General features: G+C 36.2%; 1 protein-coding gene across 1 annotated transcript in view; it reads left to right on the top strand.

Annotated features, from left to right (window-relative positions):
• The window catches only part of sv2a (synaptic vesicle glycoprotein 2A), an 85,276-nt gene that overhangs the window by 42,429 nt on the left and 19,440 nt on the right, over positions 1 to 23,407 (top strand). Inside the window, exons 3-7 of the mRNA XM_056475690.1 lie at positions 6,097 to 6,277; positions 12,174 to 12,325; positions 14,008 to 14,141; positions 16,364 to 16,453; positions 20,778 to 20,888. Coding sequence (XP_056331665.1) covers positions 6,097 to 6,277; positions 12,174 to 12,325; positions 14,008 to 14,141; positions 16,364 to 16,453; positions 20,778 to 20,888 — 668 coding nt within the window. The remainder of the gene's footprint in view (positions 1 to 6,096; positions 6,278 to 12,173; positions 12,326 to 14,007; positions 14,142 to 16,363; positions 16,454 to 20,777; positions 20,889 to 23,407) is intronic.

Genomic DNA, 23,407 nt, shown 5'->3' with positions numbered 1-23,407 from the left:
ACCCCTGTGACATAATACAGAAAGCCCCGCCCACTCAACCATCACCGAGTCCTAATTGGCTCGTTTGTGATGTCAGCGTCAATGTAGCAGCGATAGAGTGTAAAAGCAAGCCTGGCTTTAAATTCAAGGCATGTGGTAAACCACAAGCACAGCCGGGTTTATTAATGCTGTCGGGTGAGCAGGTTGTGTAAAATCACACAGCACACGTGTTCAGTGTTGCCATCTCCATTGTTCATGTCTCCCTAGCAAATGCGGTCTGTGTCACTGGCTTTGAAGGTCATAAACAAGCCCACGCAAGTGCAGAATTCAGCTGAAAGCATCACAGAGAGACTTCCACAGAACGCAGCGCTCCGTTTACAAATGATTTAAATATATAATAAGCATGCCTCTAGCTAATGGTGATTTCCTTTGAATAGTTTATTTTTTGCTGCATACTACATAGGAACCCTCTGTAAATACATTGAACAAAACAGTACTATATTTTGTAGCCTTTACATTCATTTATTTAGCAGATGATTTTATTCACAGTGACCTACAAACGAGGACTACAACAAGCAATACATCACACAGAGGCAAATAATCACAGGACGTGCTAGTAATACAAGCCTTAAAGCAGGGATGTCCACACTCGGTCCTGGAGGGCCGGTGTCCTGCAAAGTTTAGTTCCAACCCCAATCAGACACAGCTGGCCTAGCTAATCAAGCTTTTACTAGGCTTTCTGGAAACATTCTTGCAGGTGTGTTGAAGCAAGTTGGAGCTAAAACGTGCAGGACACCGGCCCTCCAGGACCAAGTTTGGACACCCCTGCCTTAAAGGAATAGTTTCGAAGCTGAAAATCAGTTTTACTCACAGTTTGATGCTTTCAAACCTGTTTGAGTTTTTGTTTTAAGGAATGTTTTTGTTCCTATTATGGATGTCAGTGGCGATGCGGTGGCGCAGTGGGTAGCGATGTCGCCTCACAGCAAGAAGGTCGCTGGTTCGAGCCTCTGCTGGCTCCGTTGGAATTTCTGTGTGGAGTTTGCATGTTCTCTCCGCGTTCGCGTGGGTTTCCTCCTGGTGCTCTGGTTTCCCCCACAAGTCCAAAGACATGTGGTACAGGTGAATTGAGTTGGCCAAATTGTCCATAGTGTATGTGTGTGAATGAGTGTGTATAGATGTTTCCCAGGGATGGGTTGCAGCTGGAAGGGCATCCACTGTGTGAAACATGTGCAGGATAAGTTGGGTGTTCATTCTGCTGTGGCGACCCCGGATTAATAAAGGGACTAAGCTGAAGAGAAAATAAATGAATGAATGAATTCGATTACTGATGTCCATGTAAGCGTAGTCAGTATGGCAGTGTTGTTTTCATAATAATCAGAATAGACTGGCAGATCTGCAATCTCAGCACCTAGCTAGTAGTAAAAGAGCAGTGTTGTCATATTTAAATCCCAATGCCCCATTTTATGCATACTCCAGTGTGTCAAATCATTGCCCAGCAGCAGACCCAGCACTATCAGTAGGTGTTAAGAGCTGTGGTCCTGTGCTGGGTTTGTAAACCGATGGACCCTGGAGAAAACAGACCCCTGCTGCATTGCAGTGATGCCTATCAGGGCTCATCATCACGGCTGTCTGGTATAGAGAGCCATTATGAGGCCAAGGTGAGAGGGAAGCGGTGCTGACAGCTGCCTCGCCACACAAACTCAAAACTGCTCCTCCACTAACACCAGCACAGATGCACACCTAATTATAGCTCAAACCAAGATAGAAAGTTATAAATGTGCATTTACTGGATAAGTGCTGTAAAAGTAGGGGAATGTAATTTAAAGGGGACCTATAATGCAAAAATCACTTTTATAAGGAGTTTAAGCAGTTGTGTGGCAATAGTGTGTGAATAAAACCAGCCTCTAATGGTCAACATTTATTAAATGTATTTTTTATAATCACACTTCATAAAAGCAGTCTGCAGAAACACTTTGATTGACATTCTCCCTTTGTTCATGTCATCAAAGGAGGAAAGCCCCGCCCATAAGGTATGATCTCTCCCTCATTAGCATAGACAGCCCTGAGTGAGAAGCAGCCATCCGCCATTAGACTTCTGAATCTGCTGCTATGCTGACACTTTTAAAAAGAGGGCTGGGAGCACAATCTCATTTGAATTTAAAGCGACAGTCACCAAAACGACACAATTTCGATTGAAACCTAAAAGGGGCAGTTTCAAAGAGTTATTAAACATTATTTGTGGGGTATTTTGAGCTGAAACTTCACATACACACTCTAGGGACATCAGAGACTAATTTGACATCTTGTTTAACGGGGCATAATAGGTGCCCTTAAAACGGTCCATTTTAGCCAGAATGTGTGTACAGTTCATGTCATAATGTAATGAGGCAGGCATTATGTGTTATTTGTTCCTTCACAATGTCAAAATACAAGATTTCCTTTTATGGTGTGTTTACAAATGTGGTTTTATATACATAAATATCATACACAATGCAAGTGTTTACTTTAATGGTTGAATTAACATTTGTGATAATAAAATGTAACATTGTAAGACACAATGCTTATTCTTACCCGTCCTTAAAGGTGCAGTATTTAAGTTTGACACTATTAAGTTTGAAGGTATTGCATTTCTGCATCAAAACAAATGCAAGCGCAGGTTGCCAAATTGAGGACCAACTGGAGCGAGCCTGACTGTGGAGCCTAAAGGTTGATTTAAGGCTGATTTAAATCTTGTTCTAACTAACAGCAGCGGCACGTGATAGAAGTAATATTCTCCATGTTAAAAGGAGTTTTTGTTCTAAACAACACCTTGATTTGATATATTAGAAATGGCTTCTGTTTCTTGCAGCTGATCAACAGAAAACTGACAATGATCACCTCAGGTACACCTCATGTGCTTCATTCAGTGTTAAATGCTAATAATGTGAGTTTGAATGCCTTTTTTACGTGACATTTATTGCCATACACTGAAAACAGCAGCAGATAGTTCACCTCAGATCTTGAACAGAAAGTAAACCGTTTGAAATTGAACTTTAAAACTGTGACTCAAAACCAACACATATCAGTGATTCAGCATCTACATTTAATAATGATGAAGAGGCTTAATATGTATTAATTAGATTATAAACCTTACCATTTCATAAGTACATATTCTGTGCTTCTGAATGGCTGTATTTAAAATTCTGTCGTGTTTCGTCTGGTGCAAATAGCCAAATTGCTTATCACTGCAAATCTCGTCACATAGCATGTTTTTAGGGCACTGCGTTACAATGTAACCTGCTCACTTGATGTTTGCCTTCATAATACTTATAATATTTGCTAATTTATAACCTCATGTGAAATTCTGAATCTGCGTCTCATTTCGGAGTCTGCTACTGTCCACCGGAGGTCGCATTTCAGTCAGGGGCGCATGCTTTGAGAGCCTTTCTGAATGAATGAATGAATGAATGAATGAATGAATGAATGAAATACGCTGTTTTCCAACAAGGCAATGCAGCACAACAAAAGCAGTGCATTGCTTCAGTAGGCTTCTTCTACATTCAGACACATTTATATGTTATGTTTTGAACTGCATAACAATTATGGATGCAACGATTATAGATTTTGGTTGTACGATTATATAGTCTGAAGAATAATCATGGTTTCACGGTTATCACATCTAATGTAAATTTAAACTTTATATTGGGTAAGGTTTAGATGAACTGTTGTTATCATCTGCGTTCAAACATGCATAATCATTTTATTAATAATTCGTCTAACATATATTTTGTTTACATTGCACCGAAAGCCACGCACAACACTCAAAGCTACAGCATGAGATGTTTTTTACTGGAAAGCCACGAGTGCATTGCTCCGCTTGCGTGCGCATATTGGCATGTATTCTCACATTATACATACCAACTTGCGCGCGGAAAAGACGTGATGTTGGAACGGCCCACCGCTATATTTAATCCAGTATGTGTGTATATTAGCCTCGGTATAAGCTCGGAACTTTAAACTAGCGCACAGTTGACATTAATTATATAATAATCGATTAATTAACCGTGACGAATTAAAGCACGGCTAATAGTGAAATGGACTAATCATTGCATCCCTATTAACGATGTCAGTGCATTGTACAAAAGGCCTTTTCTACAAACATATCCGAAGGTTTTTGGCTGCCCGCCCCACTCTTTTAATGTCAGGTGACTCGCGCTCTGCGCAGCCTTGAACTGCAGCTTGTGCTGTATTGAACAGACGCACGTCACTTCATAACTATAGCGACCGTTTTTCGACTGCACTAAATTTATTTCTGATGTTTTGGTCACACTAATTGGAGAGCCGGAACAAATTTCCTCGGGCCGCCAATTGATTAGCCCTAAAATAGGCTTTAGTGTTAAAAATAATAACTTTAATGGTGTATTACACTTGTATACTTCCGTCTTTGACGCACTAAAATTTGTGTCACTAAAATGATCCCTAATATTCACCTTATTCTTCACGTACGAGCGGGCGCAGCCATTGGAATCTTTTTGGCTCGAGACTTCCGGTCTCATTCACTTCCATTCATTTTTAGACGTTAAAAACAACTCGGTTTGCTGCTTGATGTTGCAAACTGACGTTTTCTTATTATATTATTCTACTTTGTATAGTCATGAAAACACTTGTGTGTAGAGCCAGTAGTTTGGCCGTTTTCTGCCGTTTATTATACCTAGTCACTTCTCCCATGGGCATCTGAGTCAGAAGTTCTAAAACAATCGCAAAAACGAGAGTACTTCCGCATCGAAGAATAAGGTCAATACTGTAGATATATAGATTAAAAATCTGCCAATAGGGTGAGCTAAGCAAAATAATCTTGTTTTTTGTTTAGATTATTTTGCTTACCCCATCCATTGGCAGATTATTTGGCATGTTTTAAGGAAAACTTTCTTAATTTTGCCATATTATTTCTAAAACTAGACAATATTTTTTGTTTGTCTAGGACAGGGGTGGGCAAACTCGGTCCTGGAGGGCCGGTGCCCTGCACAGTTTAGCTCCAACTCTAATCAAACACGCCTGCTTATAGATTTCTAGTGATCTTGCAGATACTAATTAGCTTGTTCAGGTGTGTTTGATTAGTGTTAGGGTTAGGGTTAGAGCTAAACTGTGCAGGACACCGGCCCTCCAGGACCGAGTTTGCCCACCCCTGGTCTAGAAAATGCTTCTTGTTTTAAGAATTTTAAGTTATTTGTACCACAAACGATAAAGAAATCTAATAAAGGCAGTGTATATTGTGTATATATATATATATATATATATATATATATATATATATAAAACATCAGCGTTAATAATCTATTATATATGTATGTTTTTGTATATTTTTTGTAAATGAGTCAATTTTTTATCTTTTGTTGTTGGTGTTTAGGATGTTTTCTAAATATGGTAACTAGGTTTTGGAGCAGAGCCATTGTTTTGGATGTCTAGCTTACCCAACAAGACCCAAGACGTTAATCCAGGGTTAAATGAAGTGTGAAAAACATCTGAAAACTCAATTAAGTCTCATCAGAAGTGAAAGATCTACATCTGAGGAATATATTTGTTCTATGGGTCATTTTTAATTGTTTCCATGGATGATTCATGCATTGCTTTATCGCTGGCGTGGAGCACATCTGTGCCAGCAGTGCCATCTGTCTGCGTTCACACTCTCAGTCACATGATGATGGCGGAGCTGTGAAAGAGTCGGCTTTCAGTAGTCTGCGTGAATCCTCTAATCAAAGAAATCCTCCTTTGTTCACCAACAAAGACAACAATGATTTAAAAATCCCGTCCACAACTTTAAGTCGATGGGTGCCAACTACAAGCATTCTTCAAATGATCTTCTTGTCAAATGATCTTCTGTTGTGTTCAACATCTGTTGTGTTCAACAGAAGAAAGAAACTCATAAAGGTTTTGAATCAGTAAAAGGTTAATGAATGATGACAGAATTTTCATTTTTGGGTGAACTATCCTTTTAAGACACTCTGACATTTGAATCATTTCTAGATCCTGTAGCTTCATTTGCAAAAATGCCATTTCACCCGTCGTCCTGCTGTATTGGTGACTGATTTTTCTGTCTCGTGTGTGGTTATTGATCCTCTGTTTCTCTGTATCTCTTAGGTCTGATCGTGTATCTGGGGATGATGGTGGGAGCGTTTGTGTGGGGGGGACTGGCTGACAGAATCGGCCGCAGACAGACTCTTCTCATCTCGCTCTCCATCAACAGTGTGTTTGCTTTCTTCTCCTCCTTTGTCCAAGGATACAGCTCTTTCCTCTTCTGTCGTCTGCTCTCCGGTGTGGGGTAAATGATGATGCACATTTACTGTACTCTTTTATATACAGATGTTACCACTTCAGTATGTTCCAAATTGTTCCATGCAGCTTTTGACCGCTGGGTGGCGATTTAACCATCGATTTTCAGCTTTGTCTTTTCACAATACTAGATAGGACAGTATATGGCAAGCTGTTTTGTATGGAGAGAGATTAGACTCAATAATAATTCACGCAAAAGACACGATGTACACATGCGTAGCCAAATTCACGTACGTAAAATATTTATTTATACTTACAAAAACAATTCACATGCACAAAATAAAAATACATTTTCATAAAATACGTTTCACAAATGCAAAACACCATTTGCAAATATATAAGAGTGTACAGAAAGTTTTGAATGTTTAAAATTCACGAGTTCATCCTGAATGAGAATGTGCAAATCCTCTCTCACGTACGACTCACCCTGAATACGAGTGTGTGCACTTTTGAGACTTTCCTGCCAGAAACAGGCAACTCGTACCTCTCAGCCAATCAGATGAGAGCTGTACTCGATGTCAACCACTCTGCGCTCCTTTTGCGCAGTCTGTTCCTCTAACCAACATGTAAGCTCGCATCTTATTGGCTACAGGGCACGAGTGACTCACGTGGGAGGTGTGTGCTGGCAGGAAAGTCTCAAAAATGCACACACTCGTATTCAGGGTGAGTCGTAGGTGAGAGAGGATTTGCACATTCTCATTCAGGATGAACTCGTGAATTTTAAACATTCAAAACTTTTTGTACACTCTTATATATTTGCAAATGGTGTTTTGCATTTGTGAAACGTATTTTATGAAAATGTATTTTTATTTTGTGCATGTGAATTGTTTTTGTAAGTATAAATAAATATTTTACGTACGTGAATTTGGCTACGCATGTGTACATCGTGTCTTTTGCGTGAATTATTATTGAGTCTAATCTCTCTCCATAGTTTTGACATTTAATTTATAACCTGTGCTAGTATCTATTTTCATGTCACTAGTGCTTATTTTTTAGATATGAGTATCTTTTCCATTAGGTACTGGTACTTTTTAAAAATATACTAGTGCTTACTCATTAGACACTGGTTCTTCTTATTGGATACTAGGCAAGGCAAGGCAAGTTTATTTATATAGCACATTTACACACTGTGGAAATTCAAAGTGCTTTACATAAACAGGAATAAAAGAGACTAGTATAAGAAAAATAAAAAATAAAATAATTTTAAAAACTGATTAAAAACAGATAAAATGTGTTAAAACAGCTTATAAAAGAATGAAAAAGAAGAGAAAAACCTAATAGTGCGATCTGTCGGACGTAGCACAGTGCTAGTTCAGTAAAGGCACAGCTAAACAGATGTGTTTTCAGTCTTGATTTGAATGTGCCTAATATTAGAGCATATCTGATCATTTCTGGAAGCTGATTCCAGCAGTGAGGGGCGTAGTAGCTGAAGGCCGATTCACCCTGCTTTGACTGAACTCTTGGAACTTCTAGTTTATATTATCCTAAAGATCTGAGTGATCTGTTAGGTTTGTATTCAGTGAGCATATCTGTAATGTATTGAGGTCCTAGACCATTTAGTGATTTATAGACCAGAAATAATACTTTACTTTATTAGTTGTCATTCATTAGATACTAGTATCTATTAAATAGATACTAGTATGTATTCATTAGATTATTCAAGAAAGATATTCAATAGAGATAGATTATTCTATATAAATATTCAATATCTTATGCCAATCAGTTAAACGATTATAGACCAATAGGTAGGCCCACACGGAATCTGCGTGCGAAGAATTCAGCAGATTTTCCGCAGAATTCCGCAGATTTTTAGTCCGTCATTAATTCTGTTTATTTACTTGAGTAAATGTGTGTAAATCTAAATGTATTCAGTTTTTTAATTAGTTTCAGTAATATTATTGACTAATATGAAAATGTTGATCTGAATTATGTACAATGCAGTTTTTACAGTAATACTTTCTGTCTTTTAGTAGAGATATTATACGAGAGACTTGATTTGTTTACCAAATGAAGTTAATATAATTGGATTTGCACTTTAAACATTAAATAAAAGTTAAAAAGGTATTACTTTTTATTTCACATATTAAGGTTTTAGTTATGATTCTCCCAAAATAATTCCGCAGAAATCCGTGATTTTTACCAAAATTCTCAGCAGAAACAGCAAAAAACGTCAGCAGATTCCATCTGGCCCTCCAATAGCTCTTACATCTATTTTGGGTAAATGTATGGAAAGAGTATTATCAAGGCACATCTGGAACAAAGTGATCAAAGATTTGGACCCCCTTCAGTTTGCCTACAGGGGAAAGAGAGGCACGGACGATGCTGTAATAACTTTGTGTGATTTTGCTGCTGAACATCCAACAGACTACAAATTATGTTAGGATTTTATTTATGGATTTTAGCTCAGATTTAATTAGATTCGAATAGAAATTCTTCTGCAAAGATCACTTGATTTAGGAGTGAATGGTGATCTTATTTGCTGGATTAAAGATTTCCTTTTAAATCATCCTCAAAGAGTGGTTGTTAACGATATGGTGTCTAAAACAATGATTGTAAATGCAGGAGTTCCTCAAGGAAGCGTTTCATCACACTTACTTTTTTCTCTTTACACAAATGTACTTCAGGATCCAGGATTTAGGTTTTAAGTTATTTAAATATGCAGATGATATGGCACTTGTTGGCCAGTTGACTAAAACAAGAACAGAAGGAGATACCTTGTACTATCATTATATAAATTATATAAACCAAGGAGATGATAATTAGCAGAAATAAACAAGTCCTTAGTCATGGGTTGAATCCTCTGGTCCTTGAGGGACATGAAATAAAGACAGTTGGATGTTTTAAATATTTAGGAACATTTGTTAATGGTGGATTAACATTTGCTGCACACGCAGAGTGCATTTTTAAATACAGCAATGCAGAGAATAAATCCCATTAGGAGGTTACAACAATTTGGTGTGAGTCAAGATGTTCTGGAGATGGTATACAAGAACTTGGTTGAAGGTGTTGTGAGTTTTCACATGATTACATGGTATGGACTCTTGCCAATTAAGGAAAAGCAAAAACTGTCGAGTAGTAAAAATTGCCAGTGCAATTGTAGGTAAAGCACAAAGTCAACCAAACGAAATGTATTCAATCAGAATTAAACAGAAAACACACATCATTATTAAAGATTGTTCCCATCCCTTAAATATAAAATTTCAGCTCTTGCCATCAAAAAGACGTTTTAGGCAAGTTTAAGTAAAGCAAAATGTATATCAAATGTCCTTTGTGCCGACTGCCATTAGAATTTTAAATACTGGGTTCTAGGTAGGGTTTTAAATAGAGTTTTTGATGTGATATATGTGATGACATTGAATGTATTTGTGTTGCCTGTTTTTTCTGTGATGTGTGTAATGTGAATGCTGATGTGTTTGTGTGGTGAAGCCAAAGATAAATTTCCACTTGTGGACAATAAAGAAAGTAAAGATACTAGTATCGATTTAATAGGTACTAGTACTTATTCATTAGGTACTAGTACTTATTAAATAGATACTAGTTCTTATTTATTAGATACTAGTATTTATTTTAAAAGTCACTAGTAACTATTCTGTTGTTACTAGTAAGAAGTTTGACATTTTTCCATTGATTTCTGTGGGATCTGTCATTGAGATATAAACTATTCAGCTTTGACTAGTATATATTCCAGCTGGGACTAGTACATATTTTTATGTACTACTAGTTAATCATTAGGTACTAGTACTTATTAATTAGATACTAGTATCAAAAAAATAAGCACTAGTAACATAAAAATAGATACTAGTACGGGTTATACAGTAGATTAAATGTCAAAAGAGCTTGCTATAGACGGGTGATGACCTTGCTATAGACCTTATGTGATGTGATGTGTTTAATTAAAATATCCTTTTATTTGGTTGTTTTGGTTTTCTTAGTAATAAACATGCTTTTACACTTTATGTTTTAGAAAAGATACAATACATGGTGGGAAGCATAGATTAAATCATTTTGAATTATGTGTTTCTGAATAAAATAAATAAGCATGTATTTCATTATTGTGAAGATTCATCTCAAACTTTTTATTTAAATATGCTAAATTTAAATTTGAGAAGATTTTCTTCTTTTTCCGTTTTTAAATATGTCTATTAATATATACAGTTATCTCTCCTGGGAAATTGCAATTGTTTTTCAAATATTTCCCAAGTGATGTTTAACAGGGGCGACACGGTCGCCTCACAGTAAGAACGTCATTGGTTCGAGTCCCGGCTGGGCCAGTTGGCATTTCTGTGTGGAGTTTGCATGTTCTCCCCGTGTTGGCATGGGTTTCCTCTGGGTGCTCCAGTTTCCCCTACAGTCCAAAGACATGCGCGATAGGTGAACTGAATAAACTAAATTGGCCGTAGTGTATGTGTGTGAATGTGAGAGTGTATGGGTGTTTCCCAGTAATGGGTTGTGGATGGAAGGGCATCCAATGCGTAAAACATATGCTGGAATAGTTGGCGGTTTATTCTGCGGTGGCGACCCCTGATAAATAAGTGACTAAGCTGAATTTTTAACAAAAAGCAAACACATTTTCACAGTATTTACTATAGTTTTTCTTTCTTCTGGAGAATGATTTATTTTTAATTATATTTAATTATATATATATATATATATATATATATATATATATATATATATATATATATATATATATATATATATATTTACCTATATGTCTATTTTATTAAGCCCAAGAAATATATTTTGTTCGATTGGCTACAGAACAAACCACTGTTGTCCCATGACTTGCTTAATTAGCCTAACTAATAATAGCAATACATAGCTAATATTTTGTCTTCAACTGTATTATAATGATATATTCATTGTTAAGCAACATTTGTACTAGCTTAAATCAAATTTAGAAATTCACAATGGCACACAAACATGTTTAATGCTTACTTGAATGTATTAATATTTAGATTTTATTAGATTTTTACTAGACTAGATTAGGGTTTTATTAACTGCAATACTATTATCATTGATATAACAAATAAAAACATACAATAACATACATCCATTTAAAACATACAAGTACACAAAACACTGTTTCGTAATTCACATACGAGTTAACTCAAAATTTACTTCAATTATAGATTTTAAGACTTGCCATCAACAGATATTTCTAAATATCCAGTTAGTATTGCACACAAGCTATACTTATTTATAATAATAATGACAGATAGATAGATAGATAGATAGATAGATAGATAGATAGATAGATAGATAGATAGATAGATAGATAGATAGATAGATAGATAGATAGGTAGGTAGGTAGGTAGGTAGGTAGGTAGGTAGGTAGGTAGGTAGGTAGGTAGGTAGGTAGGTAGGTAGGTAGGTAGGTAGGTAGGTAGGTAGGTAGGTAGGTAGGTAGGTAGGTAGATAGATAGATAGATAGATAGATAGATAGATAGATAGATAGATAGATAGATAGATAGATAGATAGATAGATAGATAGATAGATAGATAGATAAATAGATAGATAGATAGATAGATAGATAGATAGATAGATAGATAGATAAGATTTATAAATAGTTTAATAAATAAGGTATAATTAATATATTATTAATTATTCCTCTAAATCTAAAAACTTCTAAAAGAAGAATACAACTTATAAGATCTAATGCCTTTTCTGGCTGTAAGCAATCCTTTATATGACCATATGTTGTATTAATAAATTTAACCAATAATCAACATGTAATAAATGTTTAGCTGTTTAGTTTTCCAATGTTGTTTTGTTAGGATTAAGGTTATATAAATAAATTTCATGCATAACATACATTTCAGAAAAGAATCCAAAAAAATTGTGAGGTATCCTAATCTGTTCATTTGTCTGTTTGCTGCTGTAGAATTGGCGGCTCGATCCCCATCGTGTTCTCCTACTACTCTGAGTTCCTGGCTCAGGAGAAGCGTGGCGAGCACTTGAGTTGGCTCTGCATGTTCTGGATGATCGGAGGAATCTACGCCGCCGCCATGGCCTGGGCCATCATTCCTCATTACGGTAACCAGCACATGAACATCACGGTTAACTGATCTTAGCCGGGTTGATGAAATGTTGAAGATCCATTAACCGTCACCACTGTGCCCTTCAGCAAGAAACCCAACCTCTGTTTAATCCACAGGAGACTTAACCGGTAACCTTAGCTGGAGATGTCACTGAAAGCACTTTCACCAGTTGTTGTGTTGTGTGTTGATCAATAAAGACTGCAGGGATGTTAAAAAAAGGTTAAAAGTCTCCTGACATAAGCAGAATGTTAAAAGCTAAGTTGCCATAAGTACAATTTTCCCATTTACAAAGTCACACTTACAAATAAAAGAGCAAGTAACAGTGAAATTTTGTAACTCAAATAGTATTAAATAGCAATAATATATTTTATTAATAATAATAATAATAATAATAATAATAATAATGATAATAATAATAATATATAGTTATAATAATGTATTGATTTTTTTATTTAATTAATTACATTTTTTGTTGTCCTGGTAATCTGTCATTATAAAAGTTTCATAATTATAATTATAATAATTATGCCTAAAATATTATTTTATATTATACAATATATTTGATAGTATACATAGTGCTTAATTTGTGAATTGCGAGGTCCCGGAACAGATCGGGGTAACAGATCCGGCATGTTACCTGAGCATGGAGAGGTGTCGTGCACGAAAGTGGACAGCAGGGGGGTGTTGGATGGCGGAAGGGGTGTCAAGGATGTAAGTGAAGAGTAGGGGTTGTCGCGGACAAAAGTGAACAGCGGACAGCGGAGGAGGGCGGTCGAGGAGGGGGATCGGTAAAATGAGGTGCCGATCATATTTCAGAGATGACGGATCCGGATTTTATATATTTTATATAAAATATTATTATTGTCTCTATATATATATATATATAGTCATCTCTGAATATATATATATACCGTCATCTCTGAAATATGATCGGCACCTCATATATATATATATATATATATATATATATATATATATATATATATATATATATAATTCAAATATTACAACCAATATGGCTTCATGTACACATTGTACCAGGTTTCACTTGATTCATATTGTTTATATGCTGATTGTGCGTTAATTATACACTAAAGTTAGAATAATTTCTGTATTTTATTATTAAATGTAGATGTGAAATCTTAATTTAGTGGCACTTTTAGAATTTAAATCATTAATTGATTAATCCAAATTTATTTATGAAATATTGCAGTGCTAATTATAAAGGATTTACATTCATGTTTCCTCATAATCCTTAAGAAAAAATAAAACTCCCCCTTCCTCGTCAACAGTATTTCTCCTCTTTTCTGATTGGTGTTTACTCGCTTGAGGGCAGGATCAACCTGTCACTCACATTAGATCCACTAGTAATAAACCATAACTTGCTTGAGGGCAGGATCAACTTGTCAATCGCATGAGATCCACCAATAACAAACCACAACAATCCAATCAATTCTTGATGCACAGAATGAAGTCCCACCCTACATTTTTTTCAAGCCATTTCAATTAGATGCACGTCACAAAGACTGTCACCGCTTATACTAACTATTAAAAAAGCAGTCCAAAAAAATGCTAACGATTTTGAAACATTGAATTATTTAAGATTTTTTCTTGACTCTGCATATGCATATATTAGTGTAATCCGTTGATGAATTCTCTTTTGACCATTTAAACAAGGCTGGAGCTTCCAGATGGGATCAGCCTACCAGTTTCATAGCTGGCGAGTGTTTGTTCTGGTGTGTGCATTTCCATCCGTTGCTGCTATTGCCGCTTTGACCACCATGCCTGAGAGCCCACGCTTCTTCCTGGAGGTTAGTGATGATCTTGTGATTGGTTAATACAAAATGTAAAACATGCAGAACAGCACTAACTCCAAGCAATCATGACATTAAAATAGACAATTTATTGCTATTAATGCTGTTTACACTAAATACTTGTGCTAGGCAAAGATTAATCACATTTTTGACATAATATATGTGTGTGCATATATTTGAGAATTATTATTATTTTATATTAAATTTATTTATATATAGATTTAAAATATGTATGGTACAAAATAAATATATATAATACACACACACGTATATAATGTGAAAACAAACTTTTATTTCGTGATTAATCTTTGCCCAGCTCTACTAAATGCCTATTTTTAGTAGATATTTGCACCCCAGTAAATAACATTGTGCCACAAAATGGACAATTTATTGCTGTAAATGCTATTTACACTTAATTGCTATTCTTAGTGGAAATATTGTTCAATATTTGCAACTCTGTATTAAATCTATAGTATATAACAGTATGCATTAATAACATATTGAGTGTAAATGAGAATATTTATCAAATTGTGTATGCCTGTGAAAATAAAGCCTCCTTACATCTAACTCTAACCATAACCATAAAGACCTTCTAAATAAATACCCATTAGGTGTTTTATAGACATGCTTTTGCACTAAGTAAAGTTTATTAATAGAGGATGCTGGGCAAACATTGTGTCTTTTCTGTTTAAATAATGGTTAGATAAATTAAATAAATATAATTCCACGTCAACATAAAATCAAAATGGACATTTTATTGCTATAAATGCTATTTACACTATATATTAAGTCTATAACATATAACATTATGCATTAATACCATATTGAGTGTAAATGAGAATATTTTACAAATTGTAGATGCCTTACTGTGAAAATAAAGCCTCCTTACATCTAACTCTAACCATAACCATAAAGACCTTCTAAATAAATACCCATTAGGTGTTTTATAGACATGCTTTTGCACTAAGTAAAGTTTATTAATAGAGGATGCTGGGCAAACAGCGAACAGAGCATTACAGTAATCCAGTCTAAAAGTCATAAAAGCATGAACTAGCTTTTCTGCGTCTGAGATAGATAGCATGCTTCGTAGCTTATCGATATTTCTCAGATGAAAGAAGGCTGTTTTGTGACATGGGATATATGATTTTCCAAAGTTAATTTGCCGTCTAATATAACACCCAGATCTTTTACAGTAGAGCTAATACTAACATTATATTGTTTTGCCCAGGACATTCCTGTGAAAGAGATTAATAATCTCAGAGTGTCTTTTCTGTTTAAATAATGGTTAAATAAATTAAATAAATATAATTCCACGTCAACATAAAATCAAAATGGACATTTTATTGCTATAAATGCTATTTACACTATATATTAAGTCTATAATATATAACAGTATTCATTAATACCATATTGAGTGTAAATGAGAATATTTATCAAATTGTGGATGCCTTACTGTGATAATAAAGCCTCCTTACATCTTACTCTAACCATAACCATAAAGACCTTCCAAATTAATACCCATTAGGTGTTTTATAGACATGCTTTTGCACTAAGTAAAGTGTATTAATAGAGGATGCTGGGCAAACAGCGAACAGAGCATTACAGTAATCCAGTCTAAAAGTCATAAAAGCATGAACTAGCTTTTCTGCGTCTGAGATAGATAGCATGCTTCGTAGCTTATCGATATTTCTCAGATGAAAGAAGGCTGTTTTGTGACATGGGATTTATGGTTTTCCAAAGTTAAGTTGCTGTCTAATATTACACCCAGATCTTTTACAGTAGAGCTAATACTAACATTGTATTGTTTTGCCCAGGACACTACTGTGAAAGAGATTAATAATCGCAGAGTGTCTTTTCTGTTTAAATAATGGTTAAATAAATGAAATAAATATAATTCCACATCAACATAAAATCAAAATGGACATTTTATTGCTTCAAATGCTATTTACACTATATATTAAGTCTATAATAAATAACAGTATTCATTAATACCATATTGAGTGTAAATGAGAATATTTATCAAATTGTAGATGGCTTACTGTGATAATGCCTCCTTACACCTACTGTACCTCTAACCACAACCACAAAGACCTTCTTATTAAATACCCTTTAGGTGTTTTATAGACATGCTTTGAATGTTTTATTCATTATTCATTCAGTAAACACCTTTGTGAATCCACAACATTACTAATTCCCACATTAAATATGTGTTTTAACAGAACGGGAAGCACGACGAAGCTTGGATGATTCTGAAGCAGGTTCATGACACCAACATGAGGGCTAAGGGATACCCGGAGAGGGTTTTCTCTGTGAGTACAGCTAAAAACAGCACATACAGTTGAAGTCAGAATTATTAGCCCCCTTTTTTCTTTTTTAAATATTTTTCAAATGATGTTTAACAGAGCAGGGAAATTTCCTCAGTATGTCTGATAATATTTTTTCTTCTGGAGAAAGTCTTATTTGTTTTATTTCGGCTAGAATAAAAGCAGTTTTAAATTTTTTAAAGTCCATTTTAAGGTCAAATTATTAGCCCCTTTAAGCTATTTTTTTCTGATAGTCTACAAAACAAACCATCATTATACGATAACTTGCCTAATTACCCAAACTTGCCTAATTAACCTAGTTAAGCCTTTAAATGTCACTTTAAGCTGTATAGAAGTGTCTTAAAAATTATCTAGTCAAATATTATGCACTGTCATCATGGGAAAGATAAAATAAATCAGTTATTAGAGATTAGTTATTAAAACTATTATGTTTAGAAATGTGCTGAAGAAATCTTCTCTCCGTTAAACAAAACTGGGGGACAAAATAAACAGGGGGCTAATAATTCAGGGGGTTGAATAATTCTGACTTCAACTGTATCTCATCAGAAACAACAATAACATTGGGTGACAGATTTATTAAACAGGTCTAATTAGCACAAGACCCAATAAAATCCTATTAAAGCGCAGATGGGAGTATAGATTTCTACAGGTGTTTCTACTGATAGTATGCAAACAGATGCAGAAGCTCATTTCCATAATGACCAACATAATTTAACAAAAGCTTCAATTAATAATAACAGCATCTTTCTTGTTCATTTTTCTGCTCATACAACAGCTATCACTGCATGTCAAGCTCAACAAGTGTTAGGATGTTTTTTTAAGCTTTATAAATACTAGAATCCTTATTAAATCGCATTAAACAATTCATTTAAATTCTCTCCTCCAATAAATGTTGTGTCTGAAAGGGAGATGTCTATACAGTGCATCCGGAAAGTCTTCATAGGGCTTAATTTTTTGTTGCATAAAAAGGTGCAGGTTTTTTATTTTTAATAAATTTGCAACAATTTCAAAAACTTTTTTTTCACATTGCCATTATGGGGTATTGTGTGTAGAATTTTGAGGAAATAAATAAATTTAATCCATTTTGGAATAAGGTTGTAACATAAAAAAATGTGAAAAAAGTGAAGCGCTATGAATACTTCCCGGATGCACTGTACTGTAATCCACACACAATAAAGTCACTTTATCAATGATTCATTTCTTACTGCAATTTTTTTTATTAAATCCTGATGGTAGTTTTAACTAAGCTGTTAGCAAATCTGGCCTCCGGATATAAGTGATCGGTGGGAATTTTATTTTCTCAATATGAATTTGAGATAAATTATGCAGGCACGCTAATGGGTCTGCATTTAACTGGCTGAATTGGGAGTCAAATGAGCTTTCATTCACATTTAATGGAAGTCAATAGCGTTATTATTTAGATGTAAATTATGCATGCGTGTTTCATTTTAGTATTGTGGGAACACAAAGAACACTAATTGTTCTGGAACTCTCAATAATTTGCATTGTAAATCTTATTACCTAATTAGAAACTGCTCTTGTCTCATTTGTAAGTAATTATATTTTTATAGTAATGATTTATAGGATAAGTATTAGCTATTTATGAGCAGATTACTAGTAAAACTTTTGTGAATATGGACCCTTTTCACATGTCCGGGTTTCTCAGTAGCTGAAGTCTTCATAGTTGGGTAAACTTAGAGTGTAGTGAATGGGAAAGTACCACAAATCCTCTTTTTACAGTCCTATTTGCTGAAATAATAATAAAAAAATTCAATGATGGTGTTATCAAGACTTTCAGAAAAAGGAAAACAATAGTGTGACACTGATGATGGCAGCAAGAGGAGAGAATAATGTCAAATTTACTCTCCCGCCTCCGTACACTCTGCATTACAAACGCCTCGCATAAACGGTAATTAGTTTTTTGTAATTTGATGCAAAGATGATATAATACATACATAAATATATATAAAAATTCAATTGCTTTTTAAAAAAATCGAAATATTAAAGGGCACCTATGATGAAAATCATCTTTTGTAAGCTGTTTGGACAGAACTGTGTGTAGCTATAATGTATCCACAGTCATATTGGGGTGATGTCTGTATGTGTGGACAGGCCCTTTTTGAAAATAACGGTAAATTTGTTTTGGCTATTTTCCGGAAAGAGAAGTTGTAACATTATCTGTAATTTGCCGGAATGCTGCGCTGTGTGAACGCAGAAGGAAGATTGCCAGAAAGAGCGCGTTCTAGACGTAAGACGTCTACTTTAGCCAATCAGAACACTCAAGTTTGCGCGGTTTGTTAGAATAAAGGCCTGTGAATGTTTTCCCAGACACATTTAGCTGCTAGATGTTAGTCAGATAACATTTCTATGTTCCTTCTAAATGCCAACTGTGTAAATAATTATCGATAAAATGCTTATGATAAGCCGTTGTTTGTTAACCTTCAAGCTCCGATGCGTTGGCACGTAAAGCAGCTGGTGAGCGCCAGCACACACACACTTTATGAACATCTCGAGATGCGCAAGTTTTTCTTTATGCTTTCATCAAAGTTGTTCACAACACTGATCCATCCACAGAGTTTGTAATGTAGTCAAATGTTTACAAATACAAGCCCTGCCGTCTAGAGGTCATTTCTGCTTAATGATGTCAGAATTTACCGGTATTTTGGAATGGATGTGTGAATGGTCTTTTCCGGAAAAATTCCGTAACGTCCTCGCCTGTGTGAACAGCGCTTTTTTTAATTTACCGGTAAAGTCATGCCATAAATTTTCCAGATATTTACCGGTATCACTGTGTGAAAGGGGCTAATATGTCTCTTTTTTTTCAATTTCCTGACGTTAAAATAGCATCCAAATCCCACCGAATTCATAGACAGCCACGTATTAACACGTTTCCGTAATAACAAGTATAATCATATCAACAAGACAGGAGGTGCGCAAAGTAACTGGGATTAAAAGATCTGTTCAGTGCTCTGTGATCATCAGTCATCATCAAATGTGATCAAGAATGAGTTTTACAAGTTTAAAACCTTTTTAAAACAGTGCATGTGTGTAATGAATTACTGCAATTTTACCGTCTTTATCACCACATTATAAAAGAAGACGCTAAAAAGAAATCAGGTTTATTTTCTACATTAACATAACGGACATCCATACAGCAGAGGATATTAACGTGTATCTTGTCACATTTGAACTTTGTTACGACATTGTGTGTGACTCATCATTGCAGAAAGGCTTGAATTAACTCCACAACAAATATATCAAATAATCATTGGGAAAGTTCTTACTGTAGTATTCAACACAGGCTCATTCACAAAATGTAGTCCCATGGACGTTTCTGGAGACCACGAATTATGTAGCCGTGGGTACGTGTGGCTGCATTTCATTTTTTAAACGAACGCTATGGGGTGGTATGACGCCGTTCCCTTTCGCGCTCAGCAGCTGACCACTTACCTGCGTGAGGAGGGCTTTCCCACTGCAACCAGTTTGTCCAGTTAGCTCGTTGTGTATGTTGGCGGACTTGAGATGCAGAGAGGAGATGACCACGATGACGATGATAAAAATAGAATCCAAAAAAATAAAACGAACAAGTAAATAACAGGGTGAGAATGTGGTAAAATCCAGACACGTGGTAAAAATCAGACGAGGGCTTTTCCTTTCAGCTTTTGTAAATCGTTGGTTGGGTTTAGGGAAGGAGGAGGGTGCGTCAGTCGATTGGTCGGCCGGCCAGTCAGTCATTCAGTCAGTCAGATAGATGGTCAGTCGACAGCGGCCTCTGGTGGGTTTATGCAAGATTAGCGGGCCCGAACGGCACTCGTGAGAGAAATTTGAGATATGAAAAAGCGCACACAGCGGCCTCCCAGGACGTATTACGCGGTCTCCAGAAACGTCCATTGGACAACGTTTTCAGAATGAGCCTGGGTTGGTAGTATTTCTCAAAAATGTTACGTGAGATCCGCTTCCTTTATGTATGTCACTGTGCTGTTTATCGCAGCCGAGGCAGAGATTGAGGCACACTCTGACAGGCACATGGGAACAGTGGGCGGGGAGGACTAGCAATAAATGCACAGGCAACAAAAACAGCTACATGGTTCTTCAGAGCAGAAAATCCAAACTACTGAAAGGTATAATAAATAATCTGATGAATGTTTTGAGCTGAAACTTTACAGACACATTCTGGAGACACAAAAAACGCATCTTAAATCCTGAAATAGGTGCCCTTTAAAAATGGACAAGGATTTGAGATGCTGATAAACGCATTATAACAGTCTTGTGAAAAGGCATATTCTCAAGCATGCTGTGAAATCTCCAGGTCACCACCATTAAGACGGTGAAGCAGATGGATGAGTTGGTTGACATGGGTGGAGAAGCCACAGCCTGGCACCAGCGCTGGAGGATCAAACTCACCAACCTCTTCCACCAGGTAGAGTAAAGATGTCCAGTCTGATTCACTTCTGTTCATTGATGATTCATAAAATGCAAGTCAACAGCTAACAACATCTCAGAGAAAATGAATACAGGTAATGCAAAAATAATCCCAGTAATACATTGAGGTCTTAAAAATGCCAAGAAATTAAAATAATGTTTTTTTTTAGATGTTAGTGTCACTATTGTTCGTTTTTAGGATATCTATAAGCTAGTGCGCACCAAAACAGTGACAAACTTTGCGTTTAGAAGATATAAAACTGATATAAACATGCTTGTAGCTTGTAGTTTGTCTCCGCCGAGCTTGTAGTTTGTCTCCGCCTAAATGGATCAATGGTTTTATATACTTCAGTTTCTCATCAAATCTTCTGACCAATCAAATTCTCTCGAGTATCATGCCCCGCCCCCTTCATGATGCTTCACATTTGATGCGCTTGAGCTCAACCACTCTCACTGGCAGAGCGGTAATAAAACAAAAGACTATTGGCTGTTTTTTTTTAAAAGGGGAGGAGCTCTTTTGCTCTCTTCATGTTTCAGGTGAGATTAAGTCAGACATCGAGTAAAAAAATGCACATTTCAAAGCACTTCCAGGGACCTTTAAGCCTGACTCGCACTGTGCAATTTTTAATAATCCTAAATGATTGTGGCTTGTCAGAATGTACGGATATGATCCCCATGTCACACTGTGAGACTCAGCTGTCATAATGTCAGACTGAGTGACAATGAAGACAGGCCAAGCATGGACATGGAAGAAAACTCACCCGGAGTTTGACGTCATCCATTTGTGACACTTTCACTATCCAGCATTCTGAAATGATTCTGTACTGCAAACAGAGAAATCTGTAGCTGTAACTTTGCTCACAGCGTGTCTCAATAATAAAACCAGAAAAAAGCTTTTTTTGACATCTAACCATGGTCGTATGAAGTTGTCTCGCTGATTGCGATGTATTAAAGCAACACTCCACTTTTTTGAAATATGCTCATTTTACAACTGCCCTTGCAACTCCATTCAGCCGATCTCTGGGTCTAGCAGGAGCACTTTTAGGGTGCTTTCACACCTGTGAATCGATTCATTTGTTCTGAAACAGGGATTAAAATTGTTACAATGTTGCTCTTTGTACTTGGTGCGGTTCGCTTTCACATGGCAAAGTTTCTAAACTGACCAAAATAGCTAAAACAAGTCATGTGTGAGCAAACTCTCCTCACTTTGGTCAGAGTTTCACGGTTTATTTTGCAGAGTCCCGCTAAGTTGTCAGAGGGGTGGTGGTTTGGGGGTGTTTGACAGGGTGCGTGCGATGTGTCTGAAGAGCGAGGAGGGATGCGGTGCTGAGGGGTGAGAGAAGGGTGCGCGACGTATTTGAGAACTGGGATAGAGATAGGTGCTATTTCCGGGAGATTATCACACGTTTGCAGGCATCCGGGAGTCTCTGTGCATTTGCGGGAGACTCCCGGAACTTCTGGGAGGCTTGGGATGCCTAATACATAACCATAAAACACTGTGTTATTGCAGGGCTCGGATCGTATCGCTTTCTCACTACAATCAATACGCACCAAAGTTCGTTTCAATCGAGCCGAGACCACCTCATTCAGGCGATCTCGGACCGATTGTTTTGGCGCAGATCCGAGTGTGATTGCTGGATTCACATATGCCAAATGAACCGCGGTAACTAGGCAAACGAGACAGGTTCCGAAACAAAAGTCTAGGTTTGAAAGCACCCTTAGATTAGCTTAGCATAATTTATTGAGTCAGAGTAGACCATTAGCCTCTTGCTCAAAAATAACCAAATAGTTTTGAAAATGTTTCCTATTTAAAAAATAAGAAGCTTTTTGTCAGAGTTTGTGCTTCTATTGGTGGTGTAAGATGTGTTAATGAAACACTCCACTTTTTTGAAAATAGGCTCATTTTACAACTCCCATTTTTGAATCCATTCAATCGATATCTGGGTCTAGCACTTTTAGATTAGCTTAGCATAGCTAATTCAATCAGATAAGACCATTAGCATCTCACATAAAAATGAGTGCATAACCAGCATGACCATCTGCTTGATGGGAAGCATGTGTACTCAGAGTAGCTGGGGACTATTTTCAGGTGCTGCATAAAATCATTTCGTCTGCTTCAGGCATGTTACAGCAGCAAAGTTCCTTGATTATTACGCTGAAATGAATCTATAGTTTTAGCCATTTTAACCTAGAAAATAGAAAAATAGAACAGTTTCCGTCAGACTTAGTAGATAATGTAGCCACAGAAGGGTCAAGCTTTAAATAGGGAAATTATGGAGAATTTTGGACATTTTTGACCAATGCTAATTGTGAAATCTGATTCAATGATTTATGCTAAGCTAAGTGCTCCCGCCAGATTTGGAGAAAGCTGAATGGATTCATAAATAAAACATGTGCAGTTTCTTGATTATTACACTGAAAACGCTTGCAAAGTGAGCCTTTTACCAAAAAAAGTGGGGTGTTCCTTTAAGAGTGGTGTAATCTGCTTGGAAAAACGTTGGTGGTCTGATCATGCAT

This window comes from Danio aesculapii, chromosome 16 (genome assembly GCF_903798145.1).
Source record: "Danio aesculapii chromosome 16, fDanAes4.1, whole genome shotgun sequence".
NCBI classification, from domain to species: Eukaryota; Metazoa; Chordata; class Actinopteri; order Cypriniformes; family Danionidae; genus Danio; species Danio aesculapii.
The sequence above is the reverse complement of the archived record's forward strand: the minus strand, read 5'-3'. Positions and strand labels throughout refer to the sequence as shown.